The 19,495-nt window shown below is 49.4% G+C and overlaps 1 protein-coding gene across 1 annotated transcript; it reads right to left on the minus strand.

Moving 5' to 3' along the window:
- Positions 1-1,754: 1,754 nt before the first annotated feature.
- Positions 1,755-13,517, minus strand: LOC120058778 (dnaJ homolog subfamily C member 5-like). Its single transcript, XM_039007517.1, has 4 exons — positions 13,405-13,517; positions 8,591-8,804; positions 4,283-4,454; positions 1,755-1,858 (listed from the first exon to the last, which is right to left on the minus strand). Exons 1-4 carry the CDS (start codon positions 13,515-13,517, stop codon positions 1,755-1,757), a joined length of 603 nt encoding a protein of 200 aa, XP_038863445.1.
- Between the last annotated feature and the right edge of the window lie 5,978 nt (positions 13,518-19,495).

Consider the following 19,495-nt stretch of genomic DNA (forward strand, 5'->3'; position numbering starts at 1 on the left):
TATCCGGTGTAGAGGGTAGGGGTGTAGAGGGTAGGGGTACAGAGGGTTTAGTTGTATCCGGTGTAGAGGGTAGGGGTACTGAGGGTTTAGTTGTATCCGGTGTAGAGGGTAGGGATACAGAGGGTTTAGTTGTATCCGGTGTAGAAGGTAGGGATACAGGTGGTTTAGTTGTATCCGGTGTAGAGGGTAGGGATACAGGTGAGTTTAGTTGTATCCGGTGTAGAGGGTAGGGGTACAGAGGGTTTAGTTGTATCCGGTGTAGAAGGTAGGGGTACAGAGGGTTTAGTTGTATCCGGTGTAGAGGGTAGGGGTACAGGTGGTTTAGTTGTATCCGGTGTAGAAGGTAGGGGTACAGGTGAGTTTAGTTGTATCCAGTGTAGAGGGTAGGGGTACAGAGGGTTTAGTTGTATCCGGTGTAGAAGGTAGGGATACAGGTGGTTTAGTTGTATCCGGTGTAGAGGGTAGGGGTACAGGTGGTTTAGTTGTATCCGGTGTATAAGGTAGGGGTACAGGTGGTTTAGTTGTATCCGGTGTAGAGGGTAGGTTTAGGTGAGTTTAGTTGTATCCGGTGTAGAGGGTAGGGGTACATGGGGTTTAGTTGTATCCGGTGTAGAAGGTAGGGGTACAGGTGAGTTTAGTTGTATCCGGTGTAGAGGGTAGGGGTACAGAGGGTAGGTTTAGGTGAGTTTAGTTGTATCCGGTGTAGAAGGTAGGGATACAGGTGAGTTTAGTTGTATCCGGTGTAGAGGGTAGGGGTACAGGTGAGTTTAGTTGTATCCGGTGTAGAGGGTAGGGATACAGGTGAGTTTAGTTGTATCCGGTGTAGAGGGTAGGGGTACAGGTGAGTTTAGTTGTATCCGGTGTAGAAGGTAAGGATACAGGTGAGTTTAGTTGTATCCGGTGTAGAGGGTAGGGGTACAGGTGAGTTTAGTTGTATCCGGTGTAGAAGGTAGGGATACAGGTGAGTTTAGTTGTATCCGGTGTAGAGGGTAGGGGTACAGGTGAGTTTAGTTGTATCCGGTGTAGAGGGTAGGGATACAGGTGGTTTAGTTGTATCCGGTGTAGAGGGTAGGTTTAGGTGAGTTTAGTTGTATCCGGTGTAGAGGGTAGGGGTACAGGTGGTTTAGTTGTATCCGGTGTAGAGGGTAGGGGTACAGGTGGTTTAGTTGTATCCGGTGTAGAGGGTAGGGGTACAGGTGAGTTTAGTTGTATCCGGTGTAGAGGGTAGGGGTACAGGTGGTTTAGTTGTATCCGGTGTAGAAGGTAGGGGTACATGGGGTTTAGTTGTATCCGGTGTAGAGGGTAGGGATACAGGTGAGTTTAGTTGTATCCGGTGTAGAGGGTAGGGGTACAGGTGGTTTAGTTGTATCCGGTGTAGAGGGTAGGGGTACAGGTGAGTTTAGTTGTATCCGGTGTAGAGGGTAGGGGTACAGGTGGTTTAGTTGTATCCGGTGTAGAAGGTAGGGGTACAGAGTGTAGGTTTAGGTGAGTTTAGTTGTATCCGGTGTAGAAGGTAGGGATACAGGTGGTTTAGTTGTATCCGGTGTAGAGGGTAGGGGTACAGAGGGTAGGTTTAGGTGAGTTTAGTTGTATCCGGTGTAGAGGGTAGGGGTACAGGTGAGTTTAGTTGTATCCGGTGTAGAAGGTAGGGATACAGGTGGTTTAGTTGTATCCGGTGTAGAGGGTAGGGGTACAGAGTGTAGGTTTAGGTGAGTTTAGTTGTATCCGGTGTAGAGGGTAGGGGTACAGAGGGTTTAGTTGTGTCCGGTGTCGGTCCGGTAGGAGGAGTGGTTGTCTGACGTCAGCCTGGTGGTTTCTGTTCCAGACGGCTGCATCATGATGGGGTCACCACCAACGTCTGGGGGCGAGAACAACACAGATGTTACAAATCTAAATAACTGTGTGATTGGTGGCAGCTTCAACCACATGACCAACCCACAGGCCCAGGTTGGGCTGACCAGAGTTCAACTGTTCTAATGACCAACCCACAGGCCCAGGTTGGGCTGACCAGAGTTCAACTGTTCTAATGACCAACCCATACGGAGCGATTTCAGTGCCAAACTAAATTCTATTTGAATCGCCTCATTTTTGAATTTGTATTAGGATATTGAACTTAAATGTAAGATTTTTTATTTTATTTGTGATGCACAAATTTAAAATCATTGAATTCATAAATTGAACTTGTATTTCATGGTTTGCAACTGAATTGAGTGTACATTGCATTTGAATATTCAAATTGAACTTTATATATTCAGTTTCAATACGGTAGATGTTGCTTTTATTCTGTGTATCGAGTTTACAAACTACAATTTCAAGTTAATCAAAGTTTCATATATTCAACTTCTCAGATGAAATTCAGATTCCAATTTTCAAATTCAGTTCTCTAAATTCAGATTCCAATTTTCAAATTCAGTTCTCTAAATTGATTCCAATTTTCAAATTCAGTTCTCTAAATTCAGATTCCAATTTTCAAATTCAGTTCTCTAAATTCAGATTCCAATTTTCAAATTCAGTTCTCTAAATTCAGATTCTAAACCAGAAACAACATCCTGGTACTTTGCCAGCCAGGAAAAGTAGAGGAGAACAGATACAATTAGTAAGCATTTCATTGTAAGGTATACCTACACTTGTTGTATTCGGCGCACGTGGCAAATACATTTTGATTTGATACAATTAAAAGCTCACTGCGGTAAACAGAAGCTTCTGGCGGGCTCTGAAGCCAATTTTGACATGTTGAATTAATTTTCTTCCTATGAATTTGGCTCTAGCATTTGAACTGTTTTGGCTATAAACTGTTATGACCCCATTTCTGAAAGCAAAGACTCTCTGGTACATGGATGTGCTTCCTGTTCCCCTCTATGATGATCACAGGCCACGTTGGAAGGGAGTGTGTAAAAAGAAAAAGAAAAATATACAATCTACCATATTGAAATTGAATATATAAATATTCAATTTGAATATTCAATTAAATTGAATTTTAAAACATTGCAACATTTACTCAATTCGGTCTCAAATATTAAAAATACAAATTACATTTATTAAGTCAATAAATCAATTTCTGTATTACAAATTCAAATGCAATCATCTAATACAAATGCAAAATTATGGAATTAAAATACAATTTCTGTTGGCACATATACCCACAGACACAGGTTGGACTGACCAGTTAAACTGTTCTAACGACCAGACACAGAGGACTGACCAGTTAAACTGTTCTAACGACCAGACACAGAGGACTGACCAGTTAAACTGTTCTAATGACCAGACACAGAGGACTGACCAGTTAAACTGTTCTAACGACCAGACACAGAGGACTGACCAGTTAAACTGTTCTAACGACCAGACAGAGGACTGACCAGTTAAACTGTTCTAACGACCAGACACAGAGGACTGACCAGTTAAACTGTTCTAACGACCAGACACAGAGGACTGACCAGTTAAACTGTTCTAACGACCAGACACAGAGGACTGACCAGTTAAACTGTTCTAACGACCAGACACAGAGGACTGACCAGTTAAACTGTTCTAACGACCAGACACAGAGGACTGACCAGTTAAACTGTTCTAACGACCAGACACAGAGGACTGACCAGTTAAACTGTTCTAATGACCAGACACAGAGGACTGACCAGTTAAACTGTTCTAATGACCAGACACAGAGGACTGACCAGTTAAACTGTTCTAATGACCAGACACAGAGGACTGACCAGTTAAACTGTTATAATGACCAGGTTGGACTGACCAGTTAAACTGTTATAATGACCAGACACAGAGGACTGACCAGTTAAACTGTCCTAATGACCAGACACAGAGGACTGACCAGTTAAACTGTCCTAATGACCAGACACAGAGGACTGACCAGTTAAACTGTCCTAATGACCAGACACAGAGGACTGACCAGTTAAACTGTTCTAACGACCAGACACAGAGGACTGACCAGTTAAACTGTTCTAATGACCAGACACAGAGGACTGACCAGTTAAACTGTCCTAATGACCAGACACAGAGGACTGACCAGTTAAACTGTCCTAATGACCAGACACAGAGGACTGACCAGTTAAACTGTTATAACGACCAGACACAGAGGACTGACCAGTTAAACTGTTATAATGACCAGACACAGAGGACTGACCAGTTAAACTGTTTTTATGTACAGTTCCCTGCCTGGGATCAAATCCTCTTTATCGGTCTTCCCTTCATTTAACCAAGTGAAAATCCACTCTACTTAAAACAGATTGATTGATTAAACTAGTTCTATTGATTGATTGATTAAACTCCTCACCTCTCTCGTCAGACTGCATCTGCGCCTCCAGGTCTTCAGGGGAGATGTAGAACTCTGGTTCCTGATCCACGGGCGGCCGCGGTTTACACTTCCCACAGCAGCAGTTACAGCAGCAGCACAGACAGCAGCAGAAGTAGCAGCCAGTCGCCAAGCCACAGAAGATGAACAGGCCCTGCAGAGAGAGGAGACCGTCAGGGAGGGGTCAGAGGTGAGACACACAAACTGGTGACTTTTTTAATTGATCTTGAGGGGTGAAATTTACCGGGAACTAATCACCACCCCACGTCCATCACTACATTTACCGGGGACTAATCACCACCCCACGTCCATCACTACATTTACCGGGGACTAATCACCACCCCCACGTCCATCACTACATTTACCGGGGACTAATCACCACCCCCACGTCCATCACTACATTTACCGGGGACTAATCACCACCCCCACGTCCATCACTACATTTACCGGGAACTAATCACCACCCCACGTCCATCACTACATTTACCGGGGACTAATCACCATCCCGCGTCCATCACTACATTTACCGGGGACTAATCACCACCCCGCGTCCATCACTACATTTACCGGGGACTAATCACCACCCCGCGTCCATCACTACATTTACCGGGGACTAATCACCACCCCCACGTCCATCACTACATTTACCGGGGACTAATCACCACCCCCACGTCCATCACTACATTTACCGGGGACTAATCACCACCCCCACGTCCATCACTACATTTACCGGGGACTAATCACCACCCCGCGTCCATCACTACATTTACCGGGGACTAATCACCACCCCCACGTCCATCACTACATTTACCGGGGACTAATCACCACCCCCACGTCCATCACTACATTTACCGGGGACTAATCACCACCCCCACGTCCATCACTACATTTACCGGGGACTAATCACCACCCCCACGTCCATCACTACATTTACCGGGGACTAATCACCACCCCGCGTCCATCACTACATTTACCGGGGACTAATCACCATCCCGCGTCCATCACTACATTTACCGGGGACTAATCACCATCCCGCGTCCATCACTACATTTACTGGGGACTAATCACCACCCCCACGTCCATCACTACATTTACTGGGGTATCATTTGGCTATCTAAGCTGAAGGTCTAACTAGCCACTAGCCCGGATGACCCCCTCATTGATTCCATCTTCTTGATAGAGGCACACACATAACGCCCCCCCCCCCCCCCCCCCCCCCCCACCAGGGGGGCGAGACGTTGTCTTACCCCGGCCCCACCAGGGGGGCGAGACGTTGTCTTACCCCGGCCCCACCAGGGGGGCGAGACGTTGTCTTACCCCGGCCCCACCAGGGGGGCGAGACGTTGTCTTACCCCGGCCCCACCAGGGGGGCGAGACGTTGTCTTACCCCGGCCCCACCAGGGGGGCGAGACGTTGTCTTACCCCGGCCCCACCAGGGGGGCGAGACGTTGTCTTACCCCGGCCCCACCAGGGGGGCGAGACGTTGTCTTACCCCGGCCCCACCAGGGGGGCGAGACGTTGTCTTACCCCGGCCCCACCAGGGGGGCGAGACGTTGTCTTACCCCGGCCCCACCAGGGGGGCGAGACGTTGTCTTACCCCGGCCCCACCAGGAGGGCGAGACGTTGTCTTACCCCGGCCCCACCAGGAGGGCGAGACGTTGTCTTACCCCGGCCCCACCAGGAGGGCGAGACGTTGTCTTACCCCGGCCCCACCAGGAGGGCGAGACGTTGTCTTACCCCGGCCCCACCAGGAGGGCGAGACGTTGTCTTACCCCGGCCCCACCAGGAGGGCGAGACGTTGTCTTACCCCGGCCCCACCAGGAGGGCGAGACGTTGTCTTACCCCGGCCCCACCAGGAGGGCGAGACGTTGTCTTACCCCGGCCCCACCAGGAGGGCGAGACGTTGTCTTACCCCGGCCCCACCAGGAGGGCGAGACGTTGTCTTACCCCGGCCCCACCAGGAGGGCGAGACGTTGTCTTACCCCGGCCCCACCAGGAGGGCGAGACGTTGTCTTACCCCGGCCCCACCAGGAGGGCGAGACGTTGTCTTACCCCGGCCCCACCAGGAGGGCGAGACGTTGTCTTACCCCGGCCCCACCAGGAGGGCGAGACGTTGTCTTACCCCGGCCCCACCAGGAGGGCGAGACGTTGTCTTACCCCGGCCCCACCAGGAGGGCGAGACGTTGTCTTACCCCGGCCCCACCAGGAGGGCGAGACGTTGTCTTACCCCGGCCCCACCAGGAGGGCGAGACGTTGTCTTACCCCGGCCCCACCAGGAGGGCGAGACGTTGTCTTACCCCGGCCCCACCAGGAGGACGAGACGTTGTCTTACCCCGGCCCCACCAGGAGGACGAGACGTTGTCTTACCCCGGCCCCACCAGGAGGACGAGACGTTGTCTTACCCCGGCCCCACCAGGAGGACGAGACGTTGTCTTACCCCGGCCCCACCAGGAGGACGAGACGTTGTCTTACCCCGGCCCCACCAGGAGGACGAGACGTTGTCTTACCCCGGCCCCACCAGGAGGACGAGACGTTGTCTTACCCCGGCCCCACCAGGAGGACGAGACGTTGTCTTACCCCGGCCCCACCAGGAGGACGAGACGTTGTCTTACCCCGGCCCCACCAGGAGGACGAGACGTTGTCTTACCCCGGCCCCACCAGGAGGACGAGACGTTGTCTTACCCCGGCCCCACCAGGAGGACGAGACGTTGTCTTACCCCGGCCCCACCAGGAGGACGAGACGTTGTCTTACCCCGGCCCCACCAGGAGGACGAGACGTTGTCTTACCCCGGCCCCACCAGGAGGACGAGACGTTGTCTTACCCCGGCCCCACCAGGAGGACGAGACGTTGTCTTACCCCGGCCCCACCAGGAGGACGAGACGTTGTCTTACCCCGGCCCCACCAGGAGGACGAGACGTTGTCTTACCCCGGCCCCACCAGGAGGACGAGACGTTGTCTTACCCCGGCCCCACCAGGAGGACGAGACGTTGTCTTACCCCGGCCCCACCAGGAGGACGAGACGTTGTCTTACCCCGGCCCCACCAGGAGGACGAGACGTTGTCTTACCCCGGCCCCACCAGGAGGACGAGACGTTGTCTTACCCCGGCCCCACCAGGAGGACGAGACGTTGTCTTACCCCGGCCCCACCAGGAGGACGAGACGTTGTCTTACCCCGGCCCCACCAGGAGGACGAGACGTTGTCTTACCCCGGCCCCACCAGGAGGACGAGACGTTGTCTTACCCCGGCCCCACCAGGAGGACGAGACGTTGTCTTACCCCGGCCCCACCAGCAGGACGAGACGTTGTCTTACCCCGGCCCCACCAGGAGGACGAGACGTTGTCTTACCCCGGCCCCACCAGGAGGACGAGACGTTGTCTTACCCCGGCCCCACCAGGAGGACGAGACGTTGTCTTACCCCGGCCCCACCAGGAGGACGAGACGTTGTCTTACCCCGGCCCCACCAGGAGGACGAGACGTTGTCTTACCCCGGCCCCACCAGGAGGACGAGACGTTGTCTTACCCCGGCCCCACCAGGAGGACGAGACGTTGTCTTACCCCGGCCCCACCAGGAGGACGAGACGTTGTCTTACCCCGGCCCCACCAGGAGGACGAGACGTTGTCTTACCCCGGCCCCACCAGGAGGACGAGACGTTGTCTTACCCCGGCCCCACCAGGAGGACGAGACGTTGTCTTACCCCGGCCCCACCAGGAGGACGAGACGTTGTCTTACCCCGGCCCCACCAGGAGGACGAGACGTTGTCTTACCCCGGCCCCACCAGGAGGACGAGACGTTGTCTTACCCCGGCCCCACCAGGAGGACGAGACGTTGTCTTACCCCGGCCCCACCAGGAGGACGAGACGTTGTCTTACCCCGGCCCCACCAGCAGGACGAGACGTTGTCTTACCCCGGCCCCACCAGGAGGACGAGACGTTGTCTTACCCCGGCCCCACCAGGAGGACGAGACGTTGTCTTACCCCGGCCCCACCAGGAGGACGAGACGTTGTCTTACCCCGGCCCCACCAGGAGGACGAGACGTTGTCTTACCCCGGCCCCACCAGGAGGACGAGACGTTGTCTTACCCCGGCCCCACCAGGAGGACGAGACGTTGTCTTACCCCGGCCCCACCAGGAGGACGAGACGTTGTCTTACCCCGGCCCCACCAGGAGGACGAGACGTTGTCTTACCCTGGCCCACCAGGAGGACGAGACGTTGTCTTACCTCGGCCCCACCAGGAGGACGAGACGTTGTCTTACCCTGGCCCACCAGGAGGACGAGACGTTGTCTTACCTTGGCCCACCAGGAGGAGAGGACAAAGTAGGTGTTGACGTTCTCCTCTCCAAACTGCTCGGCCACGTACAGTCCCAGGGATCCGTACTTATCATAGATGTTCCTCTTGGTACAGTCGTTCAGGATGGAGTGGGCGTTGTTGATTTCCTTAAACTTATCAGCAGCCTCGGGGTTGTCTGGGTTCTTGTCTGGGTGGAACTTCAGGGCCAGTTTCCTGATTGGACAGAGAACAGGTGTGGTTATGAGAGAGACAATGACAGAATGATGAAATGCATAGAATTTAGCGTGTTTCAGCCAAAGTCAAACGCAAAACAATCACTTCTGTCCCCTGTTTCAATGTTCAGCCCTCATGCACATCTCTGTTGCCCTCTAGTGGACAGTGATAACAGGAAGTCTAGTGGACTGTGTCTCATAGTGGACAGTGATAACAGGAAGTCTAGTGGACTGTGATAACAGGAAGTCTAGTGGACTGTGTCTCATAGTGGACAGTGATAACAGGAAGTCTAGTGGACTGTGTCTCATAGTGGACAGTGATAACAGGAAGTCTAGTGGACTGTGTCTCATAGTGGACAGTGATAACAGGAAGTCTAGTGGACTGTGATAACAGGAAGTCTAGTGGACTGTGTCTCATAGTGGACAGTGATAACAGGAAGTCTAGTGGACTGTCTCATAGTGGACAGTGATAACAGGAAGTCTAGTGGACTGTCTCATAGTGGACAGTGATAACAGGAAGTCTAGTGGACTGTCTCATAGTGGACAGTGATAACAGGAAGTCTAGTGGACTGTGATAACAGGAAGTCTAGTGGACTGTGTCTCATAGTGGACAGTGATAACAGGAAGTCTAGTGGACTGTGTCTCATAGTGGACAGTGATTACAGGAAGTCTAGTGGACTGTGTCTCATAGTGGACAGTGATAACAGGAAGTCTAGTGGACTGTGTCTCATAGTGAACAGTGATAACAGGAAGTCTAGTGGACTGTGTCTCATAGTGGACAGTGATAACAGGAAGTCTAGTGGACTGTCTCATAGTGGACAGTGATAACAGGAAGTCTAGTGGACTGTGTCTCATAGTGAACAGTGATAACAGGAAGTCTAGTGGACTGTGTCTCATAGTGGACAGTGATAACAGGAAGTCTAGTGGACTGTGTCTCATAGTGGACAGTGATAACAGGAAGTCTAGTGGACTGTCTCATAGTGGACAGTGATAACAGGAAGTCTAGTGGACAGTGATAACAGGAAGTCTAGTGGACTGTCTCATAGTGGACAGTGATAACAGGAAGTCTAGTGGACTGTGTCTCATAGTGGACAGTGATAACAGGAAGTCTAGTGGACTGTGTCTCATAGTGGACAGTGATAACAGGAAGTCTAGTGGACTGTGTCTCATAGTGAACAGTGATAACAGGAAGTCTAGTGGACAGTGATAACAGGAAGTCTAGTGGACTGTGTCTCATAGTGGACAGTGATAACAGGAAGTCTAGTGGACTGTGTCTCATAGTGGACAGTGATAACAGGAAGTCTAGTGGACTGTGATAACAGGAAGTCTAGTGGACTGTGTCTCATAGTGAACAGTGATAACAGGAAGTCTAGTGGACTGTGATAACAGGAAGTCTAGTGGACTGTGATAACAGGAAGTCTAGTGGACTGTGATAACAGGAAGTCTAGTGGACTGTGATAACAGGAAGTCTAGTGGACTGTGTCTCATAGTGAACAGTGATAACAGGAAGTCTAGTGGACTGTGATAACAGGAAGTCTAGTGGACTGTGTCTCATAGTGAACAGTGATAACAGGAAGTCTAGTGGACTGTGATAACAGGAAGTCTAGTGGACTGTGTCTCATAGTGAACAGTGATAACAGGAAGTCTAGTGGACTGTGTCTCATAGTGAACAGTGATAACAGGAAGTCTAGTGGACTGTGTCTCATAGTGAACAGTGATAACAGGAAGTCTAGTGGACAGTGATAACAGGAAGTCTAGTGGACTGTGTCTCATAGTGAACAGTGATAACAGGAAGTCTAGTGGACTGTGTCTCATAGTGAACAGTGATAACAGGAAGTCTAGTGGACAGTGATAACAGGAAGTCTAGTGGACTGTGTCTCATAGTGAACAGTGATAACAGGAAGTCTAGTGGACTGTGATAACAGGAAGTCTAGTGGACTGTGTCTCATAGTGAACAGTGATAACAGGAAGTCACTCCCTCCCTCCTCATGGTTGCATTGTCTACATCAAATTAGCTTCTAGACCACAAACCCAGTCTGCTACATTAGTCAGACAATTACTTTATGACTGCCACCGTTGAGGTTCTGCCTGGTGGGATTCAGGAGTGTGATTTAGTGTCGACAACTGGCTCCATTACAGCTGACATGACACCCAAGAGGAAGAGAGAGGCTCTATATCAATGACTTAAAAATCTGGCCTGGCTTCCTCCTCATTACTTCCACCGATGGAGAAATGTGAAGTGGTTGGACAACATGGTGGAAGGAGCTCATTATTAGGCTGGCTTTTGCCTGGACAGAGGAGACAGGCGTATTCTACTGTACTATGCAGTACACTAATATGTACCACACAGTAATACAGTGCCTTCGGACCCCTCAACTTTTTACACATTGTTACGTTACAGCCTTATTCTAAAATGTATTTAAAAAAATTCAATCTACACACAACACCCCATACATTTTTTTGTTATATATATATAAATGTGAAATATCACATTTACATAGGTATTCAGACTCTTTACTCAGTACTTTGTTGAAGCATCTTTGGCAGCGATTACAGCCTCTAGTCTTCTTGGGTATGACGTTACAAGCTTGGCACACCTGTATTTGGGGAGTTTCTCCCATTCTTCTCTGCAGATCCTCTCAAGCTCTGTCAGGTTGGATGGGGAGCGTTGCTGCACAGTTATTTTCAGGTGTCTCCAGAGATGTTTGATCGGGTTCAAGTCCGGGCTCTGGCGGGGCCACTGAAGGACATTCAGAGACTTGTACCGAAGCCACTCCTGCGTTGTCTTGGCTTTGGGTCGTTGTCCTGTTGGAAGGTGAACCTTCACCCCTGTCTGAGGTCCTGAGCGCTCTGCAGCAGTTTTTCCTCAAGGATCTTGCTGTACTTTGCTCTGTTCATCTTTGCCTCGATCCTGACTAGTCTCGCAGTCCCTGATGCCGAAAAACATCCCCACAGCATGATGCACAGACGTGAAGCTTGGCATTCAAGCCAAAGAGTTCCATCTTGAAACAGAGAATCTTGTTTCTCATGGTCTGAGAATCCTTTACGTGCCTTTTGGCAAACTCCAAGTGGGCTGTCATCTGCCTTTTACTGACGAGTGTCTTCCGTCTGGCCACTCTCCCATATTGGCCTGATTGGTGGAGTGCTACAGAGATGGGAGAACCTTCCAGAAGGACAACCATCTCCACAGAGGAACTCAGGAGCTCTGTCAGAGTGACCATCGGGTTCTTGGTCACCTCCCTGACCAAGGCCCTTCTCCCCCGGTTGTTCGGGCGGACAGCTCTAGGAAGAGTCTTTGTGGTTCCAAACTTCTTCCATTTAAGAAGAATGATGCCACTGTGTTCTTGGGGACGGACCTTCATTGCTGGAGAAATGTTTTGGTACCCTTCCCCAGATCTGTGCCTCGACACAATCCTGTCTCGGAGCTCTATGGACAATTCCTTTGACATCATGGCTTGGTTTTTGATCTGACATGCACTGTCAACTGTGTGACCTTATATAGACAGGTGTGTGCCTTTTCAAATCACGTCCAATCAATTGAATTTACCACAGGTGGACTCTAATCTATTTGTAGAAACATCTCAAGGATGATCAATGGAAACTGGATGCACCTGAGCTCAATTTCAAGTCTCATAGCAAAGGGTCTGAATACTTATGTAAATAAGGTATTTCTGTTTTTTTATTTTTAATAAATGTGCAAAAATTTCTAAAAACCTGTTTTCGCTTTGTCATTATGGGTGTGTAGATTGCGGAGGAAAAACATTTATTTAATACATTTTAGAATAAAGCTGTAACGTAACAAAATGTGGAAAAAGTCAAGGGGTCTGAATACTTTCCGAATGCACTGTATGTATTACACTGTAATATGTAGGGGCCTCCCGAGTGGTGCAGTGATCTAAGACACTGCATTGCAGTGCTAGCTGTGCCACTAGAGATTCTGGGTTAGAGTCCAGGCTCTGTCGCAGCCAGCCACGACCAGGAGACCCATGGGGCGGCGCACAATTGACCCAGCATCGTCCAGGTTAGGGGAGGGTTTGGCCGGCAGGGATGCCCTTGTCCCATCGCGCACTAGCGACTCCTGTGGCGGGCCGGGCACAGTGCACGCTGACACGGTTCAAGGTGTACGGTGTTTCCTCCGACACATTGGTGCGGCTGGCATCTGGGTTAAGCGGGCGTTGTGTCAAGAAGCAGTGCGGCTCGGTTGGGTCGTGTTTCGGAGGACGCACGGCTCTCGACCTTCGCCTCTCCCCAGTACGTACGGGAATTGCAGCGATGAGACAAGACTAACTACCAAAATGGATACCATAAAATTGGGGAGAAAAAGGGGTAAAATAAAAAATTAAATATGTAGTACATCTGCCCTGTAGGACTTCTTGATGTCCTCCGGCGTGGCGTTCTCGTCGACCCCCAGGACCAGGTAGAGTTAAGGTGTTGACACACTATTAGTAGACGTGTCCTGGTGTAGTGGTGTATATTGTTACCTGTAGGACTTCTTGATGTCCTCTGGCGTGGCGTTCTTGTCGACCCCCAGGACCAGGTAGAGTTAAGGTGTTGTCTACTAATAGTGTGTCGTGTCCTGGTGTGGTGGTGTATATTGTTACCTGTAGGACTTCTTGATGTCCTCCGGCGTGGCGTTCTTGTCGATCCCCAGGACCAGGTAGAGCGAGTCTCCTGACGTAGACAGAGAACGCTGTCTCTGCGCCTCAGCTGCCATGACGACCACTGCCTCTGTCTCTCTCTTTCAGTCTCTCTCACACACACTCCCTTGTTCGCTCACAGCCTCACCAGTCTTAGAGAGGAGGAGAGAGAAGGGAGAGGGGGGAGAAAAGAGACATGAGAGAGAGAGGGGGGAAGAGAAGGGAGAGAGAGAGGGATGAGAGAGAGAGGGGGGAAGAGGAGGGAGAGAGAGAGGGATGAGAGAGAGAGGGGAAGAGGAGGGAGAGGGGGATAGAAGGAAGAGAGGTTTGCTAATTAATTTTTAAAAAAGGAAGAGTCTTGGAGGTTCGAAACTTATTCCATTTAAGAATGATGGAGGCCACTGTGTTCTTGGGGACCTTCAATGCGGCAGACATTTTTTTTTAAACCGTTGCTCTGACATGCACTGTCAACTATGGGACCTTATATAGACATGTGTGTGCCTTTCCAAATCATGTCCAATCAATTGAATTTACCACAGGTGGACTCCAATCAAGTTGTAGAAACATTTAAAGGATGATCAATGGAAACAGGATTCACCTGAGCTCAATTTCAAGTCTCATAACAAAGGGTTTGAATACTTTATTTTTTAATAGATTTGCAAAATAAATGACCCTCTGGGTTATTCTAGTGGCAGTCCAGACTCCTTGACCCTCTGGGTTATTCTACTGACAGTCCAGACTCCATGACCCTCTGGGTTATTCTAGTGGCAGTCCAGACTCCATGACCCTCTCCCTCTGGGTTATTCTAGTGGCAGTCCAGACTCCTTGACCCTCTGGGTTATTCTAGTGGCAGGCCAGACTCCTTGACCCTCTGGGTTATTCTAGTGGCAGTCCAGACTCCATGACCCTCTCCCTCTGGGTTATTTTAGTGGCAGTCCAGACTCCTTCACCCTCTGGGTTATTTTAGTGGCAGTCCAGACTCCTTCACCCTCTGGGTTATTTTAGTGGCAGTCCAGACTCCTTGACCCTCTGGGTTATTTTAGTGGCAGTCCAGACTCCTTCACCCTCACCCTCTGGGTTATTCTAGTGGCAGTCCAGACTCCATGACCCTCTGGGTTATTCTAGTGGCAGTCCAGACTCCTTGACCCTCTGGGTTATTCTACTGGCAGTCCAGACTCCATGACCCTCTGGGTAATTTTAGTGGCAGTCCAGACTCCTTGACCCTCTGGGTTATTCTACTGGCAGTCCAGACTCCTTGACCCTCTGGGTTATTCTAGTGGCAGTCCAGACTCCATGACCCTCTCCCTCTGGGTTATTCTAGTGGCAGTCCAGACTCCTTGACCCTCTGGGTTATTCTAGTGGCAGTCCAGACTCCTTGACCCTCTGGGTTATTCTAGTGGCAGTCCAGACTCCTTGACCCTCTGGGTTATTCTAGTGGCAGTCCAGACTCCATGACCCTCTGGGTTATTTTAGTGGCAGTCCAGACTCCTTGACCCTCTGGGTTATTCTACTGGCAGTCCAGACTCTTTGACCCTCACCCTCTGGGTTATTCTAGTGGAAGTCCAGACTCCATGACCCTCTCCCTCTGGGTTATTCTAGTGGCAGTCCAGACTCCATGACCCTCTGGGTTATTCTACTGACAGTCCAGACTCCTTGACCCTCTGGGTTATTCTACTGGCAGTCCAGACTCCTTGACCCTCTGGGTTATTCTAGTGGAAGTCCAGACTCCTTGACCCTCACCCTCTGGGTTATTCTAGTGGAAGTCCAGACTCCATGACCCTCTCCCTCTGGGTTATTCTAGTGGCAGTCCAGACTCCATGACCCTCTCCCTCTGGGTTATTATCAGGCTATTCACAGCCTCACCTTGTCTGCCTGCTCTGACAGGACCACTGCACAAAAATAACCCCAAGAGGCAGGCAGTAAGGCAGGCAGTAAGGCACCCACGCAGCAGGACATACCGCTGGTTAAGGATAATCTGCTCATTTCCTTCGACAGCCCTGTGGGATTAACCAGAGGTGGAGCCAGAGCCAGCAGTCCTAGACTCCGACTGATCTAGGCTCAGTTTTTAATAATCCTCCATAGTGGTTCAGGTTAGGCTATGGGGAGGGTAACTGGTCCTAGATCAGTGACTAAAGGCCAGTGGGTGGGGCCCATAGTGTTAGGGGGAAGGGTTAAAGTGCGGCACACACAACCTCACGTGACACCCGGGCAGAAGGCTGGGTCAGTATTATCTGACTGGAGGAAGAGGAGGAGGAGGGAACATTAGGTCAGTATTATCTGACTGGAGGAAGAGGAGGAGGAGGGAACATTAGGTCAGTATTAACTGACTGGAGGAAGAGGAGGAGGAGGGAACATTAGGTCAGTATTAACTGACTGGAGGAAGAGGAGGAGGAGGGAACATTAGGTCAGTATTAACTGACTGGAGGAAGAGGAGGAGGGAACATTAGGTCAGTATTAACTGACTGGAGGAAGAGGAGGAGGAGGGAACATTAGGTCAGTATTAACTGACTAGAGGTAGAGGAGGAGGAGGAGGGAACATTAGGTCAGTATTATCTGACTGGAGGTAGAGGAAGAGGAGGAGGGAACATTAGGTCAGTATTATCTGACTGGAGGAAGAGGAGGAGGAGGGAACATTAGGTCAGTATTATCTGACTGGAGGAAGAGGAGGAGGATGGAACATTAGGTCAGTATTATCTGACTGGAGGTAGAGGAGGAGGAGGGAACATTAGGTCAGTATTATCTGACTGGAGGAAGAGGAGGAGGAGGAGGGAACATTAGGTCAGTGTTAACTGACTGGAGGTAGAGGAGGAGGAGGAGGGAACATTAGGTCAGTATTAACTGACTGGAGGAAGAGGAGGAGGAGGGAACATTAGGTCAGTATTATCTGACTAGAGGAGGAGGAAACATTAGGTCAGTATTATCTGACTGGAGGAAGAGGAGGAGGAGGAGGGAACATTAGGTCAGTATTATCTGACTGGAGGAGGAGGAGGAGGAGGAGGGAACATTAGGTCAGTATTATCTGACTGGAGGAAGAGGAGGAGGAGGAGGGATCATTAGGTCAGTATTATCTGACTGGAGGAAGAGGAGGAGGGAACATTAGGTCAGTATTATCTGACTAGAGGAAGAGGGAACATTAGGTCAGTATTATCTGACTGGAGGAAGAGGAAGAGGGAACATTAGGTCAGTATTATCTGACTATAGGAAGAGGAGGAGGGAACATTAGGTCAGTATTATCTGACTGGAGGAAGAGGGAACATTAGGTCAGTATTATCTGACTGGAGGAAGAGGAGGAGGAGGGAACATTAGGTCAGTATTATCTGACTGGAGGAAGAGGAGGAGGGAACATTAGGTCAGTATTATCTGACTGGAGGAAGAGGAGGAGGGAACATTAGGTCAGTATTATCTGACTAGAGGAAGAGGAGGAGGGAACATTAGGGCAGTATTATCTGACTGGAGGAAGAGGAGGAGGAGGGAACATTAGGGCAGTATTATCTGACTGGAGGAAGAGGAGGGAACATTAGGTCAGTATTATCTGACTGGAGGAAGAGGAGGGAACATTAGGTCAGTATTATTATACATTTCCCACATCAGTGAGTCACCGGCTGCTGTTTCCTCCAGGACTACACCGAATAATGATGTCATATGTTGGTACTGGTAGTGTACACACACACAGTCTAGGCAGGGCTAACCTATATGATGTAAACACAGCACCTCCTTTAACACAGTGTTGTGGTAGGGAAGGATGAGGGTAGACTCACTCACTAGTTACCAGTAGACTAGGGCTGCATTCCAAACACTTAAAAAGACACACCCTCTCCCCCTCAAACCTCAAATGAAGTGGACACTTCTAATGACGTCTGACGAGTTGACACTTGCAGGGCAAGGGAAGAATGAATTCATTTTAAAATGGACCGCTCTTGGCTGGAAATGTGCCACTCGTTTGTTCCACCATTGTGTTTTCAGTCGTCATGGAACCACCGCTATCTGTTGTTTGTGATTTATATGCTCCACAGTCAATTATGATCCATTTCATATCTTGGCCTCGAAGACAACGCATCCGCAGACATCGAAAATTAGCCATCCGACTATATCCGGTAAAATCGAATATTACAATGTATAAGTGTGATATCAAGGAAATCTGTAAGCAAAATAATGTTTCCAAAAACTAAACAAAAAAACATCTTACTTTCATAATATGCGTTTGAGCCGTCATCTGCATTAATAGCACAATTTCTAACTTATTTACATTTCTTTTTTACTTACAATTACTTCTCAATATTAACGTTGGTTTTAAGTTTTGGCTGACTTTTCTTAGCGGATGTACAATCATCGCGAATTGAATTATGTGGCGTTTCAGGCCCCGAAGTGAACATAATTGTACACTCACAAACTCGATCAAAAACGAGGGCCGAGGGGCTTACGTTGCCAACTTCCCTTGTTCGGCTAACCATTTGGACCGACGACAAAGATGGTCGCAGGGATTCCCCCCCAAGGGCACAAGGCGAGGGTAAGTGGAGGACGGTGTGACTCTAATGAGTTTGAAACTAGATCTCAGAAATTGAGGGAAGGCCAAGGGTGGAAACAATCTGCAGGGTACAACAGCTTTATGGCACCTAGGCAAGTCAGTTCAATTATTTTACAATGACGACCTAGGAACAGTGGGCCTTGTTCAGGGGCAGAACGACAGATTTTTGTCAGCTCAGGGGATTCGATCTAGCAACCTTTCGGTTACTGGCACAACACTCTAACCACTAGGCTACCTGCCGCCCCTTGGGTTGGGCTCAATTGAGAACTTTGAAATTGACTCCCAACATGAGTTGAAATTCAAATTGAATTGGCCACCCCCAACAGGATGTAGAATTTTCATTTGATTGACAGGAAGTAAAATTTAAATTGCACTGCAATTCCACTCAGTCATAGAACATGAGTTTCTTTGAATATGACAGGTCACACTTCCAGAGACCAATGTTCATATAGGCTTACGCTTTTAAACTTAATGCTTAGAATAGGCAATTATATTTCCACCAACCATTTCATTTGTTCGTTTGGCTTCTTTTTGAAGGATTTATGGTCAACTTAGTCCGTGTGTCTCAGTTGGTAGAGCACAGTGCTTGCAACGCCAGGGTTGTGGGTTCGATTCCCACAGGGGACCAGTACGAAAAAGTATGCACTTACGTTGGTTTTAAGTCTCTGGGTAAGAGCGTCTGCTAAATGACACATTTAAACCTGAGGGTTAGACTAATGCATTCTGGGAAATGTAGTACTTTCCCAATATTGAACAGAATTTAAGTGATTAATGTTTGATGTACAAGATGAAACAATTCTGTATCCTGTTTACTGCTTCAATTTAAAAAAAAATTATGCTCTGGTTTCCTGCTATTGAACGTCTCTTCCCCTCTCTCGTCTCTCTCTCTCTCCCTCCTCAGGTGAGCCGTGTGTGTGTGTGTGTGTCTCCTCAACATGAATCAGATAAAGGTCCCGGCTGTGCATGCGACACCATCATCACCGCCTAGCCCGGCTTTTTGAGTGTTTCCATAGCTACGGAGCCTTCTAGGGAGCCTGTCTCCAGGACGATCTACAGTTGAAAGAGCAGTTGCAAACTAGTCCTACACGTTGTATTATCCATCTGGTGAACCTTTAGGGATGGCCACCTCTAGAGAGTCCATGTCCTACACTAGAACCATAGTGATGATCTTTTGAGTGGGGTATCATTTTTGGAACAGGGTGCAAATAACACGTTTCATTGAGGACTGTATTTTGTTGAGAGGCTCTCAGTGACAGCTAGTGGTAATTCCAAGTGGAGAAAAAAAACCTCTCTTGCCTTTGGTATGTTTCTCTTCACACTGCAACTGTTCAGCATTGGGCCAAGAGGAGGCCGGGCCAAGGGGAGGCCGGGCCAAGGGGAGGCCGGGCCAAGGGGAGGCCGGGTGTATTAGAAACACTTGGCATGTCTGTGCCACATTACTTACAGCCTGCAGCAATGCATTTACATAGACAGTAATAGGTGTGTATTGTTTATCGTGCAACAAAGGGGACTCGAGGTGTTTTCCTGTGA

Source organism: Salvelinus namaycush, chromosome 14, assembly GCF_016432855.1.
Source record: "Salvelinus namaycush isolate Seneca chromosome 14, SaNama_1.0, whole genome shotgun sequence".
Lineage (NCBI taxonomy): Eukaryota > Metazoa > Chordata > Actinopteri > Salmoniformes > Salmonidae > Salvelinus > Salvelinus namaycush.